This window comes from Anarhichas minor, unplaced genomic scaffold (assembly GCF_050575085.1).
Source record: "Anarhichas minor isolate MPS153535 unplaced genomic scaffold, ASM5057508v1 ptg000026l, whole genome shotgun sequence".
Classification (NCBI taxonomy): Eukaryota; Metazoa; Chordata; class Actinopteri; order Perciformes; family Anarhichadidae; genus Anarhichas; species Anarhichas minor.
In genome coordinates, this window is record NW_027466472.1 from 2,044,316 (window position 1) to 2,067,232 (window position 22,917).

Sequence of the window (22,917 nt, forward strand, 5' to 3'; positions counted from 1 at the left end):
ATGAATGAAATTGGAATAGCAGCTACATTACATGTACAATACCGGGCTCTGCAGTGTTGCATTCTATCATACTATATCAAAATGGCCACAGCGGTGCAGAACCCCCTCAAATCGTAAGTACAACACATTTCCTGAGCGTTTGCGCTTTTTTTCGTATTTGTGCATGCTGTCAGTGCTTTTTAAGAGCCTTACATTCCCAGATATTTCTCAGCACGATTACCAACACATCTGTACATGCAATGCATACAGCAGAGATGGAGATAATGTCAGCGAACGCGAATCAGCCTTAAAGAAAAGTTAGATTTGAAGCTGACGAGGAGGGGGGGTCTGTTTTTTTTGGCACGAGGGGATTATTGTGCGCGCCGATGCAGTTCATATGATCATTTGAGCCAACAGCAGCGTGTGTGCAGGGATATGGAGGAATGCTGGAGGTAGATTTGGGTGACCCGGTGTGTCCCTTGTCACTGTAGCCAGCCAAGATCACGGTCAAAGCCAGGCTGGAGTGGCAGGCTGGCCGGGGAGGCAGGGAGCTTAGAGGGCTTTACCGTACCTGTGAGCACATTTTTGGGACACGGGGTAAACAGGTAGGCAGGATGAAGCTCGCTGCATGGGTTTTTGGCTGCAGCGTTACCTTTACTGCCGGACCTCTCGGAAATACATAAACCGAGGTAAATACGCTGGTGTACGGCTTTAACTCCGAGACTTGCTTTCATCTTCAGCGCCTATAATAAAGCCCATAATGGAATCTAAATTGCGGTCTGGCGTTTTACACTTATCGTGCATCTTAACGGGCATTTAATTCTACCAAATGGGTCTTTAAACGGATGGATTTCCCGTGAAGTTTCTCCCGAAATAATCCCCTTTGTGCAGGTTTTTTTTGGGGGGGTCTTTTTGTGTGTTGTTTTTCTGAGACTGGTTTCAGCGGAATGCAGACGCCTGCTGCCCGCCTGGGCTCCCGGCCAAAAAAGGTGGCTGATGTGCGTCTGTCAGCGGGTACTTACAGGGAGCCGAAACAAAAAAGAAACAGCACCACAATAGCTCCGATATTCACATGCAGCCGAGGAGTGAGCACACAACAGATCCAGCTTAGGCAGTTTGAAACAAAGAAAAGTCGTAGACTTGTGTGCAAAAAAAACAGGGGCGCACGTCGGATGCTGCACAGGTTTCACCTGAGCAGTGATATGGGATACAGACCTGTCTGTCTGACTGTCTGTCTGTCTGTCAGCCTCTCTGAGATGCAGACACAGGCGACATTTCGTGCAAATCCATGAACGACTGCCCTGTAGCCTACGTGCCTTTCTTTGAAGAGCACTTCACAGCCGAGAGGGAACCGGAACGGCACTGATTGGGCACCTGTGTGTGTGCTGCCGTGATTGTACTCTGATGGTATTTTAGTTTTTCTGTTTTTGTTGTTGCCCAAATGCATTTCACTAACAGCACATATCTCAATGAGGGCGTCAGAAAAGATTTGAGATGAATAATTTGGAGGTTTAACAACGCTCTAATTAACTGGTATCCAGTAACGTTCTGTGGTGACGGGTCAGGAGTGGACAGGTGGACTGGATGGAGGCCGTCATGTGGGACCTTTTTTAGCTCAGAGCTTATTCTCCTCTCCTCTTCGCTCATCCAAGCAGAGCCAAAGTGTGGCCAGATTAGTCCCAGAGGCCCCCCCCTGACACCATGTCAAAGGGATTAAATTGACTGATTTGCATGGAACATATATATATATATATATATATATATATACCAATGTACCAGGGCAGAGAAGGAAGTGAGGTTGTGGTGATAGGAGAGATAATATGATAGGGAAAGAATAAAAGTACAATTTAAACTAATGAATTAGTGTTCAGTTTTCAGTGGTGGTCTTGCAAAAAAGAAGACATGGCACAAAGCAGTACAGTTGTCAGCCAGATGCAGACCTGCAGGGATGCTGGCGCACCGTTTCACTACAGCATCTGACTCCATGTGCAACAGTAAAGCCGAATGTATTTATTACACAAGGCCACAGCAATCAACGCTGCCTTCAACACCTCACCAACTGTATGAATGCCATTGTTACACACGGTTTAATTACGTTCCAGTTACCACACACACTGCGATCGGCTTTTAAACAAGCCCCGGTAATTAGCAACACAACTTGCTGTTAGAAGGCTTACAAAGTAAAGGCCCATTCAGCAAAATGGAAGGAAACAACTAGCAAAATTTGGTTTCAATATCGGCCCTAACAGAGCGGCTGGAGACAATGCCTGTTGTTGTCCCCTAACTTTGGTGAATTGCTGCAATGAATTCTAATCGATTCAGTGGATGTAAATTTCAGCAGGATGCATTCACAATAGTCACCCAAGTGTGAGGGGAGTGTGCCTGCAGTGATGTGTGTGGAAGTACATTGGAGGGTTCATTTGTGTGCAAAGGCAAATCAGTGGAGGAGAGCAGCTCCAATCTACTGGGCATTTCCCCACCAGCTCTCTCTCTCTCTCTCTCTCTCTCTCTGCTGGATTAGAGACTCGTTTAATCTCTCCTCCTCTGCTTCCCTCTCCATCTCTCCCCCCCAACCCTCTTATTTCCTCCCTGTCCTCCCATCACCCCTGCTGCCCCGTCTTCCACTCGTCCCCTCCCTCCTTCTTCATCACTTTCTCCATCCATCACTCTTTTTCTCCATCTCCCTTTTGTTCAGCCATTTCCTCTCTGTCTCGCTCGCTCTCTCTTTTCCATTTTCCTGCTGTTTCGGCCTCAAACCATCTGAGCCCTCCAAGTCGCTTACCCTCAACCTCCCCACCCTCCCCCACTCACCCCCACCCTCCACCATGGTTCCTTACATTGTGAATCAAAGCATGTCAGTAATTTAATATTCAGCAAAACGTACTGGAGGAAATTCTTTATGTGTTTTGTCAGATCCCTTTAAATCTTGTTGGATATCTCACTCATAAGAGTTCCCTCAGAGAGATTTACTGTGGATTGGAACTATCTACTAGCAGAAAGTGTTTATAGTCCACTGTTCATACCAAATTGTACTATATTTCCACATGTGGCCTCACAGAGTGATATGTTGGTCACAATTAAATTAAACCGACGGCAGGAATTTGACTTCACGACAATCACTGCGAAGGCACAGGTGTCAGAAATTGTGAAAATGGCAGTTGACGTGGCGCTTGTTTTCAGCGATATTACTTCTTTGTGCCGGTTGGAGGGGCAGATGTAGAGAATAGTGTGCTGTGGTATTGCCGGCGGTTGTGGTGGGGGCCTATATATAATAATATTTCTGCCCTGCCTGACTGAGCCGAGCTAAATGAGTTCCATGTAATAACCGGCTCTGTGTGCAAACAGCCCCGCGTGATGCCTGAAAACCACAGCCTGAGCATCCATTTCCAGATCTTTCTTTCTCTTTCAATCTCTCCCTTTCATTCCCTCACTCGCTCATTTGTGCGGTATCACCCGTGTGGATGGAGGCACACATACACACATACACACATACACACACACACACACACACACACACACACACACACACACACACACACACACACACACACACACACAGAATGGGAAGCACACACAGTTGCACTCTCTCATTCCCTTTCTTGCTCTCAGTTTTTTCTTCATTCGTACGGGAGTAGGCTAAGCCTGAGGTCTGATGTTTTTAAGGGTATTTCTTTTTCAGAGTTATTCCTTTCATCAGCCCCTTATTTAGACTTTCTATCTGTTTTACTTTGTGTGTGTTTTTAGAAGACAGGATAGAGAGAGAATGAGAGAGAGAGACATAGATAAGTATTTTTAGCTCTATGACCTATTTCTCCAGTGCTACCTAACTGACTGTCAGTCAGCTCCACTGCTTTGGGACCTTGCGTGATTTCCACCGAGGAAAATTGGAATTTGTAGTTTTGTTTGGTCGCAAACTTGTAGTCCACATGCAAAAGGTGTGGTGGGAGAATTAATCAACCCAAATCTCTCCTCTCCTCAGCGTTATTTCCTCTCTGTTGTCATTCCCCATTTATATTATTCCCAGCGTGCGTGTCCAGTGGATCCCTATCAGGAGTTGTTGAGGGTGGAGTCAACACAAACCAATGTCTGCTTCCCTCTGCAGCACTTTAATAAGGATACAGACTGAGGAGGTGGAGGGTGAGGTGGGGGCTAAGAAAACACACACGCACACACATGCACTCACACGTGCACTCACACGTGCACTCACACGTGCACCCAGATACAGAGGTAGAGAATCCATCGCCATAATAAGAGGCCAAGTGCAGTGGTGATAAATCTCACCTGAAGGAGCTGTTCAGAGGCAGATTGCCTTACCCTGATGTACTGCCCTCAATACACACTGCAGCTAGCTACGGGCTACATACACCCACACACATAGACCAGCACACACAAACACAAATACTCAGCATGCTGAAATGCACGGATGAGAACATGTGTAAGTATTGCAGACAAATACCCACAAACAGAAAACGTGCACACATAGTTACATTCACACAGAGAGGCCCATGATTCAGTTTTATAGTGACTCCAAGATAACCACACCCAGTGGACAACAAGGGAGACACACACACACACACACACACACACACACACACACACACGTACACACACACACACGCGTACACACACACACACACAGGAAATGAAACGCAACTCTTCATTAAAATCCCACGTAGCAGGTAACACAAACCTTTTGACAGATGTGACATGAGCTGCCGCTGTCTGCCCTCCTCACTTTCTGTGTGTCAAATCTCTCGTCATGTTCAAATATGCAAACAGGCAGTAGCAGACACACACGCACACACACACACACACACACACAGATGCAGTGCTGTGACAGCAATTTGAGCAAACTGACATTTTCCAGCTGGTTATGTGGCAGACGTCCGCTCCTGCATATACCCTGCCACACACACACACACACACACACACACACACACACACACACACACACACACTCCTGTCTGTCCATTTGTCTGTCTGTCACTGTCAGACAGAGTGTGTGGCCTCTTTGTCTTGGAGACTGACATGCAGTCTGACACTACACACACACACACACACACACACACACACACACACACACAATGTACTCCAATGTGTGTTCCCTTTAAATTGTAGAACTGTATTTTCAGGGTGCATGTTTGCGTTTGTGCACGTGCATTGGTGTGGTTGTACGTGTGCAGCATTATCCAATGTATTTTAGTACTCACAGATATACTGTGTATATATATATATATATATATATATATATCTCCTTGCCACTGCAGCCTAGCAATCATCAGAAGAACAGGGAAATGTGTTCACGTGCACATGCACAGAGAATGGTAGAAGAGAGAAAAAAGACAAATCATTTCACAGAGAGAGAGAGAGAGAGCTAGAGAGTGAGAGAGTGAGTGAGTGAGTGAGAGAGAGAGAGAGAGAGAGAGTAAAAATTGAATTGAGGATGGTGAGGATGGGGGGATGTGGGGGGGGGGGGGAGGGAGGAGGGGTGGATTGGTAAGGGTTACATTGCATAGTTTAATCTGTTGAGTTCAGCCATGGAGGCTGGGTTTGGGGGGAGGGGAGGAACAGTACAGTAGGCATCCTGACCGTTCTCCACTCTGCACACACACAAACACACACACACACACACACAAAGCTCCGTAGGCCAGACAACATCAATGTGCGTGTGTGTGACTGTGTGAGTAACTGCACAGATGGACAATGGTGGATGAGACAGGTGTGTCGACCAGGTGTACAGACTTGGGTCTGTAGGCACAAGTGTTTTCACAGGCTTAAAGCTAACCCATACACACACACACACACACACACACACACACACACACACACACACACACACACACACACACACACACACACAGAGCTAACAGTCTACAGCCATTGCCTCGGCATCATTTGCTAACAAATCTAAAGTGCAAATCACTCCCATACAATCTGCCTTCAGCCCTCGTACAGCCATTTACATTTGGAATACTTCATTTCCTCCCAGTTTAATTACCTAATTTCACCCAGTTGGAATCCACCATTAAAATGAAATCCTTTGTTGGCGTTCACGATCATTTTTTTATTTTTTAAATTGTGGACTAATTTTCATAATTTCCTCATATTTCTCATCAGCTTTTCCAATGATTCAATTTCACCTCTAGGGGGAGCCCTCTGTTTTCTCTATTGGTCGAGGAACCAGTTAATTGGTTTGGTTAATTGCACCGTAACCACAGGAATGCTACCGGCAGTGTGTGTGTGTGTCTGTCTGTTTTAGCAGTGTGTGGATGCAACACTGGACTCAGTATGTGCTGAAGTGGACGGCCTCTGCTGGATGGCGCTTGAGGAATCGCCCAGAGATTCAGACAATAGCTGACCCACCGCGGGCCTGGTGGGGTAGCTGTGCTTTTTAGGAATGCTGTATGTCTGCTGCCTGTCAGGAACACAAGTGTGTGTGTGTGTGTGTGTGTGTGTGTGTGTGTGTGTGTGTGTGTGTATGTGTGTGTGTGCGTGGGTGTGCTCCCACTGTTCCCACTTTCTTCAGTGTTTTCATGAAGGCCTCTCCCTCCCTGCTGTTTGCTTAGTGCAGGCTGAGGCAGACAGCTCAATGTGAGCTAAGGATTCATACACACACATAGACCACATGCTCCAGGCGCTCCCATTCATTTTCTTCATCTAAACTTGATTTGGTGTGTGTGTGTGTCTGTGTGTGTGTCTGTGGTTGGAGCTTCATGATATTGTCTATATTGTGTTTGCATGCATGAACCTCTTTGTTATATTCCCGTGCGCATGCATGTATATTAATGTCCTTTTTAGAATGTATGTACCAGTGCATGTATTCGTTTTTTTTGTAGCATTGCTGTGTGTGTGCGTGCACATGCATGTGCACAGGTGTCCTTTGTGATGTTTTTGTGCCCTTGCACAGCACGGGCCTGTGTGATTGTCATTTCTGTCATGTCTGCCTGGACATCTTTGGTAGTCAGCTTCAGTTCGTTGGAGGGTTGGCACTCCGACAGTCAATTCCTAAAGCTGCTAGTATTTCTCTCTGCCTGCGCTCGTGAGTCTGTGTGCGTTCATTAGTGTGAAATATAGCTGGAATAAACCTGCAATAGCAATAGATGTTGAGGATAATAGAAATGAAAATTATTGGAATTGTAAAATTAGTTTTCATGCACAATGAGGCGTAAACCCACAGTGTGCGTGTGTGTGTGTGTGTGTAGGTGTAGAATCAGGTTTCGGCTTTCCTTCATTGGCTGTGTGGTTTGATGATGGACACTTTGGTTTCTCGGTGCCTCTTCCTGTGGTCTGTGTTTTCAGTAGCTGCTGGGTTGGTCGGCCACAGGCCAGAGTGCTGCAGCCGAGACAGTTTCCCTCCACGTGGAGGAACAATCTGCTTTGTTATCATGTGAATAGTAGCTGAGCCTTTCTTCCTTGTCTACAATATAGAAATAGTTCCACACTTTGGGAAATACGCTTATTCACTTCATAACAATATATACTGTGTTAATAAGGGAGCTTTAGAGGTTTCCTGGTAGGCTGATCATTTTGTTACCTTTGGACAAATGCTAAGCTAACAGTCCCCTCCCGGCTGTAGTTTTTTTTTCCATGACCATGAGCTTGGTATCAATCTTCTCATCTAACTCTCAGCAAGAAATCAAATACTTGTATATGTGCATTACTCACCATGTCAAACTATTCCCTCAAGCCTCTGATTTTCTGCCACATGTACAATTCACCAGCATGTAGCTAATGCTTTATCTTTACATTATGACAGGACACATGGCTAGTGATGAACTTAGCAGAGCCACCCTGTCACCCATCAGAGTAAAAATGAAGTTGTAGCAGTTTTTAATACAGCCGGCAATTAACTATTTGCGATGTAATGATAGAGTGGAGCAATATTTGCCTGAGCAGAGAAAGTCACTCTCCCTCTGTGTGTGATGCTGTCCGAGGTTCTCCTTGCTTTGTTGACATAGCCGGGCAAGTGTGTGCATCCTTTATAGTGCATGTTATTCCTGATTCATACTCCTGCGGCTGTGCGCTCATGCATTAACATGTAATTCCTTCTGATTTGGACCTGTGGTCTTTTGTCAGGTGGGCTTTGATGTATTCGATAGAGGTGATTCAATAGTTCCATATGAGTTTGGCCCAACACAACTCAATGGCTGTAAAACAAGAAACATTAAGGAAGAGTTGGACAATAAGGTGGAGCTCCTGTGCCTAGAATTAATAAGGTTGTTGTTGCAACAGGATGCGAGGTACTATGCATCGCATTTTTCTCGTTATGAGGAGGCTCTCTGCGAGCTCCGCAAACCTGGCTCTGCGGCTCTGCGGAAGCTTTCCACAAGCTTCCCAGAAGTATTGCAACTACGGAATTGTTGCAGAAGCTTAGCTGCAACCAGGCAGCAACCTCCGGTTCTGAAGAAGTGTCTTAAACTAGCATTCTCTCTACGGGCCAGCAACCTTGGAGCGACTCCTCTGGTTGCAAAACAAAGTCTAATTGTATAGAAGTCTATGAGAAAATGACTCTACTTCTCTGTTGATTTATTACCTCAGTAAACATTGTAAACATGAGTTTATGCTCTCAATCTATAGTTTCAAGTCTTCTTCAATACAGCGTGATGTAAATAAAGCAGGGTATGCTTTAGGGCTGGCTTACTGGGATTGACAGGTCATTGGCATTACCAGAGACGTATACAGCATCTGTACGTCACTCCTCCGCAGTCCAAATATGGTAACCTCTATTCATTGGTTGACAAAAGCCAAGATGGCGCCGTCCAAATTGCCGAACGTAAGGCTTCAAAACGGCAGTCTACAAACCAATGAGTGATGTTACGACGACTACGTTTACTTCTTATATACAGTCTGTGGAGCCAACCCTCTGGTTTCCCCCCCTAGGTAAACACTGTTAGCACTATTGCCGTTGTTTGCACTGTTAGCTGCAAGCCGCCAGCTCAGCTGCCACCATGTTGAGAACTGTGGGGAGGCAATCCCTCTGCTCACAATATTGAATTCAGCACCTTTAAAGCAGTCTCAGTCTCCCACTCACAGATCCATGTGGGAGTAACACGGTGCTGATTTAAGAATAGGGATGTTTCATTGCTATTCAGGCCCATATTGGACAATGAAAGATTGCATTCTAAGAAATGTTTGCTGATCACGCTCTTTCCGCCGTTGCCACCCCTTCACTGTGATTTCTGAATCAACTCCAAGAGCTGAAGATTATTATTTTACAAATTGATGTTGAGAGTCTGATTTCCTCTGGTGGCTATTTGCTGCTGAATTAAGGGTTTCACGGTGCAGAGAAATGTGCCGTTAGCCCCCCTTTTAAACGACAGCGAGCTAAAGATGAAGTGTTGTCAGCGAGTCACGTCTTTTCACAGGTCGTCCTGCTCTGTTACTGCAGAGTTATCTCTCTCTTTGTCCATCTTCTCTCTCATTTAGTCTCCCTTCCTCTTCTCACCCCTTTCCTCCCCATATATTTCTGCCTCTCCCTCGTTGGATGTGACTTTCCTCTTTCTCGTTTTCTCTCCTCTGCTCATCTCATCCTCCTTCCCTCTTTCTTCAAATATCTTCTCCCAACTTCCTCTTTGCGTATATCTCCCTCTCAGCCTCCACTTCGAGTGCCTCAGCTCTTCTCCCGTGCGAGCCTCCAAACAGGCAAACAGTCATGCAGCTCTCCTATCACAATATAATGAGATTGGGAGCACCCAAATTGAAAGAAGCCATTTTCTACAGCTGTCAACTTATTATCGAGAGGGGACCGGCTCATTCTCCGGCGGAGGAGAGAGGGATGAAGGTGATGTAGGGATGAAGGAGAGCTGGTTTTGAAGTGAGAGGGTTGCTGAGGCAGGAGGGGGGGCTCAGAGGTGATGAGCTGTTTTACATTTTGAATGTTGTCTTTTTTCCTCCTCTGGTTTTTCACTTTGGTCACTAGTGGAGCCTGGAAGTCCAAGTCTTTTTTTCACCATGTTCGCCTTACTGTAGTATGTAAAAAAGAAGCATGTAAGGCTTTCTGGACCTGTGTTTGTGACTGTTAGAGCACCTCTCAGTGTGTGTGAGCCTTTATTCTCCCTCCTCATCACTATTTATAGGTGTACTTCTGCAGGTACAAACTCTGACTTTAAATGAAACATTTAGGTGTTGCTTTTATCCACAGTGGCTGCTTCTCTCTGGACAGGCCTCTACCCCGCTCAGTTCGTCTTCAGCTTATTGTAAACTACACGGAGGATCGCTTGCAAAGCACTAAAGCAAAGTGAAGCGAGTTGAGGAAAAGTGACGTACCTCCAACGTCGCCATTCAAATACTCTATTTGTCAAATGCTCAGCCGATTGCAGGCGCCGAGCTGCACAGAAACACATCCTCTTCAGCAGAAGGCGAGCAGTCCATTCCAAACGACACATATTGACGCCCGGATCCCATCCTTTAAATGTCACACATCCAGCGATGGCCCGCAAGGTTGCAGAACTGGTTCAGGAGGTTTTGAAGATGTCGACGCACAAGCTGTCAGACCTCACCAGCATCTGCTGGGTCTTATGGGAGTTAAATTTGTCCTTATACTTACCAGGACAGTTGATTGTTGTTGACATTTTCACAAGTTTTATCCAGTTTGAGGATATTAAAGTGTAGATAATCCTCTTTCCGTTTGAGCGTCTTGTCAAAAAGTCACATCTTTTCAAACTTAATTTTGCTTTTCCTCTGCTCAAAGATGATGATCTGTTCTGTTTGTACCTTGAGAGTTTGTTGTAGTGTGTTGTAGTGGCAGATTTCAATAAGTACCTCAGCCAAGGAGGCTTTTGGTCCAGTTTGTTTGCTTTTCGTCTGTTAATTAGCAGATATTAAAAAACAAAAAAATTATTTCACAGATTTCAGTAAAATCTTGGACAAATTGAAGGCTTGGGCCAAGAGGGAACTGGTTAGATTTGATGCAGATAAAGCTAAAATGTGAACTTCTTTTCTTGCGTTTCGGAGCATCTTGTGGCTTTAAAATCTAATTATTTTTCCACTGGATCTATTAGATCATGATGAATCCATCAGGATGAGTTTGCAATTTTAAATGACCAAATTTGATCCAATCATCACCAAATTAAAGTTGTACACCATTTAAGTTATTTTCTGTCATTATTTGCCAGATTCCTTTAGATGCAGCCTCTATGCTACACATCAAAAGTGAGTTTTCAGGTGTTGGAGATTGAGATCAAACCTTTTGTGGCTCCAGAGGGAGCTGCATGAAGTCGGATAAACGTCCTCAAGTGATGTCACTTGAGTCAGGGCTGAAAACACAAATTTGAAATCGAAAAAGAAATGTGTGTTTGTGGAGTTATCTCAAGTTATCTCAACAAAAAGAAACCTGAAACTCGCTCCTCTTTCGAGCATAACGTACCTGAATCTCTGATTGAGCTGTCAGCAGTCGAGTTGCATTGTGGGTAAGGTAGGCGGCAGGTTTTGGAAAGGGAAGAACAATGCATAGATTAAAAAGAACGATATCTCTGGTCTGACACTGTTATGCAATGCTAAATCGGCTGCACTGCACTGTATTTGTGAGGACGCTGTTGTCCCAGCACTGTAGCTCTGTGCGTATGTGTGTCGCTGTAGCTTAGTGTGTCCTGTATCTACCGTCTGTATTGTGACCTTGATGGCTGCACTCAGCAGGAAGACACTAGAGAGGAGTGATTAACAGGAGAGAGAGACAAAGAGAAGACAGAGAAGTGTGAAGGAACATGCAAAAAAAAAAAAAAAGAAGTGCAGCGAGAAATGGGCAAAGTGTGAAAGTTAAACATGCAACAACAACAAGATAATCGGAAGAAAAAAGACGAAAAAAAGAGATTTCTTTAAAAGACTGAGAAGTGGAGAGGGAGTGAGAGAGGATGTAGGGGGGAGAGGAGCAGTGACTCACCACACATCTATCATTTTTTTTCCTTTTTCTTCTTCTCCCTACAGGCAATCTGGAGGTGCAGTCATCAAGAACAGGTAAGAGAGAGGAGGGGAGACGGGAGGGAGGGAGGGAGGAACAAAGAGAAGAATATTACACTGAATCTTAATCAAACTCACACTTGTACAGGTGAGAAGATACAGTGCAATAAGTGCACACATTGTCCTCACGGTGAAAAATGTGTTACTGTAACTGTGACTGTGTGCGGCTGTAATGTGACTGTGTGTGGCTTGAACAGTGCGGTCGTCTGCTGTGACCCAGGTTAATAGGACCGCACACACACACCCTCAATCACACCATAACTGCTCATGATTGACCAGGCGATGCCCCTTTTGGCTTTACACACGTGCACCAACCCTTAGAAGTGTGTTTAACCCATAAGAACCCAGAACAAAATATGGGGGATATAAAACAGACTAAATGAAACACGTGTAACACATTTCTGAAAATACTACCCTCTAGAGTCAAAGATCTGAAATGTTAGATATGTCACGATGGGCGTTTACGTATAAATGCACTCCTCTTGGCTAGTTCTGCCAAATGTGCTCACCAGCCAGGCAGCCATTTTGGAAGTGATGTCATTGGTACACAAACGAACTCACTGTCACATGACCTCACCAGGATGTTCAGTATGTGTCACTTAGGGACTTCAAGAGTTAAAATCAAGGATAAAACTGAAAAAGGACATTTAAAGTGTCTGGGACAACTGTGGATTCTTATTTGTGCTTGCACACACACACACACACACACACACACACACACACACACACTTGCCCTACACCTGTCCATGAAACTCCCTTTTTATGACTCACACAAACACACACCATTGTGCTTGCTAATTTTGGACTGTATTCCCTCTTTGGCGTTCACCTTTGACCCCGTCACACACCCTCCTTCTTTCTATTCTCCCTCATCCTCCTCCTCCTCTTCCTCCTGTCTTTATCCTCTCAGTCTTGGTGAGGAGTTCTATAAGGAGGCCATTGAACACTGTCGCAGCTACAATGCCCGTCTGTGCGCAGAGCGCTCCATGCGTCTCCCCTTCCTGGACTCCCAGACCGGCGTGGCCCAGAGCAACTGCTACATCTGGATGGAGAAGAACCACCGCGGTCCAGGTGTGTGTCTCTCAGGGTGTGTGTGTGTGTGTGTGTGTGTGTGTGTGTGTGTGTGTGTGTGTTTTCATACCGTGTCAGGATAAAGTGGCTGGCTGAGGCTTGAGAAGCTCTTCAGAGCTCTCTTCTTTGTTGCGTTGCGTTTACCAGCTGTTGTGCTAAACAAATTATTTTCTCTGCGTCGTTCTTCTCGCAGCTTCATTCCCCTTCCTCTGCTCTGCTTGTTTCTCGTCTCCCTTTTCCTCTCACCTCTCCCTCATTTCCTCCCCCCTCGTTTCCAGGCCTCCTACCTTTCACACCTCAACTTCTTTCTTTACTTTCCCCAACGGTTGTTTCCTCATCGCTCTCTCTTTCTCTGTAACATCAGTGTATTTTGGCAGTGAATCAGACAACCCTGTAGGCAATGATACGCCGCTGGCACCAACTATTCCAGAGAGAGAGAGAGAGAGAGTGTGTGTGTGTGTGTGTGTGTGTGTGTGTGTGTGTGTGTGTGTGTGTGTGTGTGTGTGTGTGAACTTGTGCATGAGTGTGTTAACGTTTTGAGTTTGTAGGCTTTGCTTGGTGTCTGTTTGTTAGTTAGTTAGTTTTTGGTTATAACTTGCATTTGCATAGAATAGTGTTGAATTAAAAAGAGTTGCATGAGTTAAAGATTACATTTTTATTACTATTTGATGCATTTTTAATGGCTGATTATTTTCCAAAACCAACAAAAAGTTTATATTTAAAAACTGTATTAATAATGACACATCTTTGGTTAGGAAACATGTACAAGACCATAACATACAGCTATTTACGCCAAAGCCTTTTATAGCCATGCAAGAGTTCAGACAGTTCAACTATTAGATGGATTAAGACTTTTATACAGTAATTCATGGTTCCCAGATAATGAATTATGACTTTCCCATTTTGTGGTGCAGACTGAAATGTCTCCATTGGATCAAATTTAAATGAAATTTGGTTCAGAAGTTTACGTCTCTCTCAGGTTAAATTCTATGACTTTTGTTATATCTGAAAGCACCGGAAAAACGAACGTCATTCCCGTCATCCTTAGCAGTACTACAATAAACTATGATGTGTTGGCGTTTATCTCAACTCACTGCTTTGCGTAAATGTAGACATTTTGAATGTTAATATTCTAGCACATCAGACTCTGACTATCTATTTATCTTATCATCCATTTTTCGTGCTTTCATTCACTAACTAACGTCCGGATCGTGGCAGCGTGTCTTGTAACCGAGCTGTGTTTGTATTCCTCTGTGTTTCAGGTCATGCTCCAGGTCAGTTGTACACATATCCCGCTCGCTGCTGGCGGAAGAAGAGACGGCTAAACATCCTGGAGGACCCGCGGCTTGTACCGATCGAGTTCAAGATCGGTAATTAACGAGCAATTTTTTGATAACTTTTACCATTGACGGAGTTGTGCGATTGATACTGGTTTAAAAAAATCCATCTTTATTCCACATCCTATGATGGTATCACATAACTTGGAATTGGGTATTTAAAAAATGTTCTGTGGATTTGACCAATGTTTGGCTGCACATCATGAGGTTATCATGCTTCTATAAATAGTTATTTCTAATTTTGAAATAACTTTAACACTTACAGAAATGGCTCACAGCTCTGTTCATAATTAAAAGACAGTTTTATGCATAGCCATAGTTTTTAGTTAAACAATTCAGAATAAAATTGTACTTTTTGCTTATTTACTTACACTCTACAAGGTGGTTGTATGAAATGACAAGCAATACACAAACATATGGTATTTCAGACATATTACAGAGGATCACTTCAGCGTCTGTACGCTGCAGAAGTCCTTGTGCCGTCATGAAGCAGCCACATTCAGTTTCCTCGGGGCACTGTCAGCTCAACTGAGCATGTCGGCGTGAATGAGAGACTTCTGCTGTTTTCTGATTGCGACTGTCTCGTTCTCCAGACTACGAGGCTTCTCTAAAGAAGGAGGGGGGCGTCCCAGATGGTCCCGTGTTGGAGTCGCTGCTCGCCGGGGAAACCCTGGACAAGAAGGTAGAAACCAAGGAAGAAGAGCCAATGAGCGAGTGTCAGGTGAGACTCTCGTTTCTCTTTCTTCCCTCTCTCTCTCATTTCCTCTCTTCTGTACTTTGTTGTTCCCTGTGTCTTGTTCGTATGTCAGGCTGTCTGTGTTTGTGTGTCTTTGTCTTTTTCTCTGCCTTTGTCTCTCTCTCTCCGAGTGTGTGTTTTGCCGTTGACACAAGCTCCCGCAGCTCTGACAGCTCCCTCCTGGCACCGGGTCACAAGTGTGTGCTTGTAATTGTGTGTGACTGCACTGCAGTCATTCTTGGTGTTTTACCGGGATTCCGCTCACGTGTTTTACAGGTCGAACTTGTGAGCTGTTATTTGAGGGACGTTTATGCAGCATGTTGCACTCAGTAACTTCTGAGCGAAAACTTGCCCATCTGGCTGGAGTATTTCACCGGCTCGAGGCAGTTGCTCTAGTATTCAGACGGACAGCTAATCAATCAGCTGTTGAGTGAATGGTCCTCACAGTGGCCCTTAGAGAGATAGAGAAGTGTTTGGGGCCTCTAATCCGGGGCTTCCCCTGACTCCAGCCCAGCCAGTCATGCGCACACTCAGCTCTTCCCTCACTGCTTATCATCTTCAGATGTTTCCCAGTCTTTTTATAAAATAAACCTTTTATTTTCCTTCAGTGAGGACAAGAAAAACTAAAACCCTCTTGTCGTAAAGAGTCCACCGTAACATGAAGTTCAGTGTATTTGTCCTGAGGCACACGACAAAGCCTGTGAAAACAGCTGCAGACAATTTTTGCATTATGGGAGATGTGGGATCCAGTGTTTTTGGAGCTTTACTCATATTAAGGACGAAGAATCGGGATATCTTGGCCTCTGCTGCTTTATTATCTTTTTTAATGTGCCTCTTGTGAGTCCGCTGACATATAGAAGTGCAATCCTAAATTGCGTGGTGCACCCCTTTAATTGAGGAAGTCTTTAACTGCATCTTTTATTGCAATTAAATGGTGACACATTTGGCTATATTTAGTAATGCAATGGTTCTGCTCTTAAGGTTGTTTCCTGCAGTGGGATTATGCAAATACTCTCAAAATCAGCAGGAAGACATGCAATTTCATGCAGAGCAGCACAAAAGCAAGTAGAGGCCGAGATGGTTGAGAGGAAAGCAAAGAAAAGAGAGGAAAAGGTAAATAAAGGAAAGGAAACTAACTTACCTCTCTGACAGTCCATCTGTCTCTCTGTCTCTCTGTCTCTCTGTCTCTCTGTCTCTCTGTATCTCTGTCTCTCTGTCTCTCGTCCGTAGAAGCTGCTGGTCGGGGATTTCCCTCATGAGCTGGAGGGGGACGAGATAGAGGAAGACGTCCCGAAACGCAAGAACCGCACCAAAGCACGGGTAAAGCACAAATGATATTTCAATATTCATCTCTTTTTTTCTCCCCTGGTCATTTTATCCTGAACAATAAGCCACAATATAAACTGTTTGGCTGTCAGTGCAGAAGAGTGACGCTCGGAAAGTCTGCCGACTTGACCCGGATCAAGCTCAGAGTCAAACTGTGATGTGAAAGTTCAGCCTGTCGGTACTGATTTAGATTACACTATAAAATGACAGCCCTTCAGTTATTCTGATTTAAATGGAATCTGCTACATTTGCACAACACATATAAGAATATAGTGTAAGAGCCCTGTGTTGCTGGTGTCAAAATGAATCTTAGAAGTATTAAATTAAAGCCTTTATTCCGATACAGTATATACATGGAGACATTGTACTAATTGCATCTACAGAAATGGCACTTTGTTTTTCTAATTCCTGGTGTGAGGTTATGATAGGTTTAATTTATTGTGACTTTGACTTCTCCGTATTCCTGAGTCTGCAACAATTATTAATACATGCAAATGCTTTCAGAGATTTGAAATCATGCTGAGACAACCTTTTTTTTTTTTTTTACAACTTTGATTAGATCAAACAGGGTCCCCACACACACACACACTCTCTTTTTGGGTGTCTTATGGGAAGATAATCAAGTGTTAACAATGTATTCTGAAAATCATCACACACATACACATGCTCACACACAGACACCAGGGTTGCTAATTGGAGCTGTTGCTCCCCTGCTAGGTGTCATCAGCCCCCTCCTGCTGGAAGTGGAGCTTTACACTGAGAGCAGATGATTACAGTAGAATGCAAGTGTGTGTGTATGTGTGTGTAGACACTTGAACACACAAGTGAAGAGTGTGCTGTCACGCTGTTTTTATCATGTGTGTGTGTGTGTGTGTCTGTGCAGGACTTGTGTAACAAGTGTTGAAGTTTAAAGTTTTTGTTTGTATCTTGAGTACATGTATGATTTTGCATGTGGCTGTCTGAGTTCTCACAAGTGTGTGTTTGTGTGTGTGTGTGTGTGTGTGTGTGTGTGTGTGTGTGTGTGTGTGTGTGTGTGTGTGTGTGTGTGTGTGTGTGTGTGTGGTCTCTGCAGGCCTACGGTGTCGGGGGCATGAGGAAGAGACAAGAGCCGGCTGCCATTGAAGACAGAGACAAGCCCTACGTCTGTGACAGTGAGCGTTGCAACTTTATTTCTTTATTCCTGTTTCTCCTCATACTTTTACAGATAACTCATTTTATACACTGTGTGTGTTTGTGTGTGTTACAGTCTGTGGAAAGCGCTATAAGAACCGCCCAGGGCTGAGTTACCATTACACTCACACACACCTGGCAGATGAGGAGGGGGAAGAAGACTCGGAGCGACACACACTACCCTTCCAGCGCAAGAACAACCACAAGCGTGAGTCTGCTGTCTGAATATTAAAGTCACTTGAAGTCCTCCAGTTGTCCATCATCATCCATTTTTTACTTACATGCGGAGTGTTTTGGTTTTAGCAGTTTCCGGATCATTCCAACGATCCTTAATAATCAGAATATCATCAAGGGGCTATTGATCGCCCTGGAGTTCCTCCTACTGCATTATAGATAGTTAGACAGCTGGCTGAGCCAAATTTGAAAGTGAGCACTTGTGTGGATGAAAGATAAGATTTCCCCCCAGTGGAGCACTGAGTTGAGCGAACTTCTTCAGCTCTCGCTGATTCCCTTTTCAGACTGACGCAGTGACGCAGGTTAAAACTGTGATCGCAGTCGGCCGAAATGGGTCACCGTCCGACCGTCCGACTTGGCTTCTTGACCCGACTCTTGACCTCGGTTAAACAAGTGTCGGACGCTGGCTTTGGTAAACACGCTTTGTGTTTATGCAGCTACAGTTGGGAGCTTCTGTAGAGACAAGGATTCAAGGATTCAAGGACAATGTATTGTCATTTTGCAACACAGGGTTGCACAAACGAAATGCAGTTGTAGTCGATTCGATACACAAGTAAAAACATGACAAACAACAAAACAAAAACAGTAGTACATATGAGTTTTTTAAAATTAGCATCAGGAGGAATGCAAACAGCAGCAACAAAACAATTTTCTGGGCAATATGGCCGACACCTTCACATAAAAAATTTGACATCAGGGAAACACAACACCGTCCATCAACTTGGACTATGTTTAAGCACCAAGCATCATTGATGTAAACAGAGTCCGCCTCCTCTCGATGCGCTTGATCCAGGATGCTACAATGGAGCCAGGTCTGTGTAAAGATGTGGGCTCAACATTCACCGACCTCCAGTTGCTGAGTTGGCCAGGGACCAGATCGGGTGGTGGAAGAGTTTTAGGTCCTAGCTTGGTTGGCTTAGTTTCATCATCTCGGCTCTCCTCCCTCTCGACTCCGCTTCAGTGGCGTTTGGCCCGGCAGGTCTGGCTCACTGGTCAGCCGTGGGCAGTTATCGTCTCAAGGTCCACTCCCCACGAATGAATCCAATCCTCAGGCTTCCTTCTCCAATGTTGATGAGCGTGTTCTGTCATATGCCATTAGAGCTCCAGCAGTAAAGACAAAAAGACAACAAATTAAGACAAAAATGTAGCAAAATCCATCGGAGCTACCGATCGCAGCGTGTACCTGCCCCCGTTGCCATAGCCATGACCACAAGGATTAATCTCTTTTGTGAAAGGGGACAAATGGGGGTTAATCGTGCATTGAGTAGAGCTGCCTCATGTTTGTGTCTCCTGCATTAAAAGTGGGTTTACTCTGTTGGATTCCATGTGGATAGCCAGAAGATGTGTCACCGCTTCTATTGAAGGATGCTTGCACATGACAACTTAAAATTTGCATGGTTGCCCCAAAGCTAACTTAGCTCGAGGGTAATTCTACCTTTCTTTTTAAAGAATGTAGTATTTAACCTTTCAGTGTCTGGGCTGCTGTAGCCCACGGCTCAAGCCACAGCCAGACCTCTTGTGTTAATGGTCTGACACTCAGTTAAAATGCAGAACCAGCTAGTCTTCATAATAATATATAGAAAGAAAAATGAGATAACTATTTACATGCAGTAGAAGCACGGTAAACAGTATGCTGTATAATAAAATTCTGACTTCACATTACAGCAACAATGAACAGTATTGCTCTCATTTAGAAACACTGGAATGGATGTTCATCTTTACATTTTCAATCAGTCATCCACCTATATGAGTTAATGTAACACTTGACAGAGTTTGAACAGCGGCTGCAAAGATGCATCATCTCAACGAGGCAACAAACAGCTCCTCAATCAACACTCTTCAACTGTAAATGAGCGTCAGTGAACAAACACCAGTCAAACACTCTGAGAAATTACCAGCACACTCTACAACGTCGGCTGTATGTACCTTTCAGTTTGCAGCGCACAGTATGGGTGCATCTATTAAATGCTTACTGACTATCCATGAACGCATCGGTCCAGTATTTCATGAGGTAGTGATGACGACTCAAGCTCAATGCTTGCTAATGTCTTTGTTGATCCCCTGACTTTTCCTCTAGTGCCACCGTGACATTCACATTTATGGTTTTAAGTGACAAAATCAATGACATTCTGCTAATAAGCCTCAGCTGTACTTTGCGTTTAGCGCTTATTAGCAAATGTTAGCATGACAATGCACTAAATTAAGATGATGAACATGGTTAACATTACACCTGCCTAGCATCAGCGTTGTCATTGTGAGCTTGTTAGCAGGCTGTCGTTAGCATTTAGCTCAAAACACCTCTGTGGCTGTATTCCGTAAGTGCAGCCTCACTGAGCCGATAGCATGGCTGTCGACCCTTCTCTTGATTTTAAGGGATGCAAGGTATCATGCATTTTACTTTACGTCACAACAATGAATCATTGACATGGAGACAAACATTGGGAGCATATACATCAGTTACTTGTATCCTGAAGGCCCCAGCCTAGTATCTCAGGAATTATATTTCGTTTTGACAATTCTACACCCAACGATTTACATCCAGTGATAATGTTCGGATCCAGTTCAGGGTGTAGTTTTTCCTCGATGAAACAGGACCAACATGTCCGACCACAGGAAACCGACCTGCAGCTGACTTTAAACAAACATGTAGCTGCCATTTGTCCGTTTCTTTTTTAGAAAGCAAGAATTTGAAAAAAAACCGAAACAAACATTGCCATAATTTTGAGTTTTGCAGCATCATCCAATATCAACATTCTCTGGCAATGAGCTTTGAAGGCCATCACCTTATGAAGTCAGAGCACAGTCTGCAAAATCATCATTTTATCAGAGTTAAACATTTTTAAGTTTTCCGTCCGCCAATGACGATGGCTTTATTCCATGTAGGTGCTCCAATATGCCTGCATATATCAACCATGTCTTGGCACCATACATGGAACATTTTAATGGAATGTGGCCACTAAAAATGTCATTACTTACCACCTGCGTTGGACAAGTTTTAATGTCCATCATGAAAAATGTCTCATGTACATCTGGCTCTGAGACATTTACTCCCGCTGAATACTGGTCACATCATTCCCTGTGGGACTTTTGGCTTATATTTAATGAGATGAACTGCAGGAAGTAAGAGTTATTGCGCTTTGGCAGACTTCCTTGAGGCTGTAAAGGGCCGAGTGCAAAACCTGGAGGCATCCAGGTTTGTGCGGCCATTTAAATAGTCGAGCATGATTGTCCAGAATCACTGCGCAGTAAAAAGCATTGAATGGTAGTGTACAGTGTACATAAAGGTAGGCATCCCAGGATTGCACTTAGCGCTAGGCTACAAAGGTTCTGCTAAACGTATCAAGGGTGCCATAAGAAAGCAATAAATGCCAGTGAACAACAAGTAAAGCAAATATTTAGGTTTCTGCAAACAGGTTGTGAATCAGACCTCAATCCTCCTGTCAGCTTGCAGCATCCACACTAACCAAATTGCTCGCCGTCTTTGTTTCTTGTGGCTATTTATTTTCACCCCCAGGGCTTTTCTATCGGCGCGCAGTTTTTGTTCGTCATTATCTTCTGTCTGCGTGATTTTGTTTATTTTTGAGCAACTTACTTTAAGGACAATAGCATGCATTTATCCTGCGGGAGATTGTGTTTTGGTCAGTAATCGTTAGTAAAATGGCTGCAGTTATTCACACTCCAAAAAAAAAAAAGAGGGAGATAGCTGTGGACATTTGAAAAGACTCAGACGATTCATCCACTTTCTTTGTTCCTCCGGTTCTTAAAACAAGCAATTTGCTCACAATAAAACGCAGATAAACACACAAAAACATACATATCCACATAATCTGTGCAGGCTGCTCTACAACAATGTCCACACTGAAACTATGCTGCCTCTCCGTTAATTGGCAGTGTGTGTTTTTAAATTGGCCTGTCTGACGATAAGACTGGCCCAGTATTTGTGTGTGTTTGTGTGTGTGTGTGTGTGTGTGTGTGTGTGTGGCCATGCTGCAGTCTTAGATCTCTCCAGTGGAGGAGAGCAAGGGAGACAGCATTTGAATCGTTTAATATCCCCCATCACTCCCTCCCAAACAGTCAGTAATCACACACACCCACACACACACACACACACACACACACACACACACACACACACACACGCACACACACACACACACAGCCTCAGAAAATGCAATCTTCTCTGCTGAAATGAAAAAGGAAGCTTAGCCTTTTGGCTTGGTGTGTATGTGTGTGTGTGTGTGTGTGTGTGTGTGTGTATGTGTCCACATGTCCTGGTGCACATGCATTTGCAAAGGCTCTGTGGGTGTGAATTAACGTGTGTGTGAGCGCCATTACAGCTTTCCCCCAATTTGCTGAGTGTCATGGAGGAGACTCCACCACCCTCCACCCTTCGGTATGTTGCCACATATGTAATAATATTAACACGGCTCCCCGGAATGAGAGCAACCCTGCATGCATAATTCATGCTGCGTTCGAAAAGCTAGTCTAGACGCTATAGTATGTACACGTTCGCTGCGTGCGCAACACAAGTGTTGAGAGCTGAAACTTATCTCTAAAACTATGAAACTCTGTCTTTTCTGAATCTCATCCAGCTGCATTCTCTGTCGATCCTTGTTTTTCCATCAGTGTGATGAATGAGAGATTATTCCAGCACAAGATGAGATTTTCCTTCCCTCCTTTTCCTATTCGTCCATCTTTCCCTCTTCTCATAGTAGCTCTGCATCCTCACTTAACCCTCCTCTCCCATCGCTCTCTGGTCCTCATTTTCCTAGTTTTTTTTCATAGTCTCCTCTCTTCTGTTTTGCTTCATCCATCATCCAGCTTTGGGTTTTCCTTTTAATTTATTTCTTTGTTTTGTGTCTACACTACCCCCCCGATCATCACCACCAGAATCAACAACCACCATTGCTAAACACCCTCATATATCTGGATCCCAGATGATATACTATTTGCTTAAAATGAGCAGTGCCATTAAAATTCATGACTGCGCCTCATTCTATGTTTTTTTTATTTATTTTTTTTACTCTTCTTCTACTTCCTTTTCTCCGAACAGAAGGTTGGAGGTGGAGAGAGAGGGAGGAAGGGAGAGTTGGATATGGAGGGGGCTCC

The 22,917-nt window shown here is 44.3% G+C and overlaps 1 protein-coding gene across 1 annotated transcript in view; it reads left to right on the forward strand.

Annotated features, from left to right (window-relative positions):
• Positions 1-22,917, forward strand: part of dpf1 (double PHD fingers 1) — a 36,016-nt gene continuing 13,099 nt past the window's right edge. The window contains exons 1-8 of the mRNA XM_076100293.1: positions 1-113; positions 11,902-11,931; positions 12,845-13,005; positions 14,268-14,375; positions 14,936-15,063; positions 16,309-16,398; positions 17,477-17,555; positions 17,651-17,782. Coding sequence (XP_075956408.1) covers positions 1-113; positions 11,902-11,931; positions 12,845-13,005; positions 14,268-14,375; positions 14,936-15,063; positions 16,309-16,398; positions 17,477-17,555; positions 17,651-17,782 — 841 coding nt within the window. The remainder of the gene's footprint in view (positions 114-11,901; positions 11,932-12,844; positions 13,006-14,267; positions 14,376-14,935; positions 15,064-16,308; positions 16,399-17,476; positions 17,556-17,650; positions 17,783-22,917) is intronic.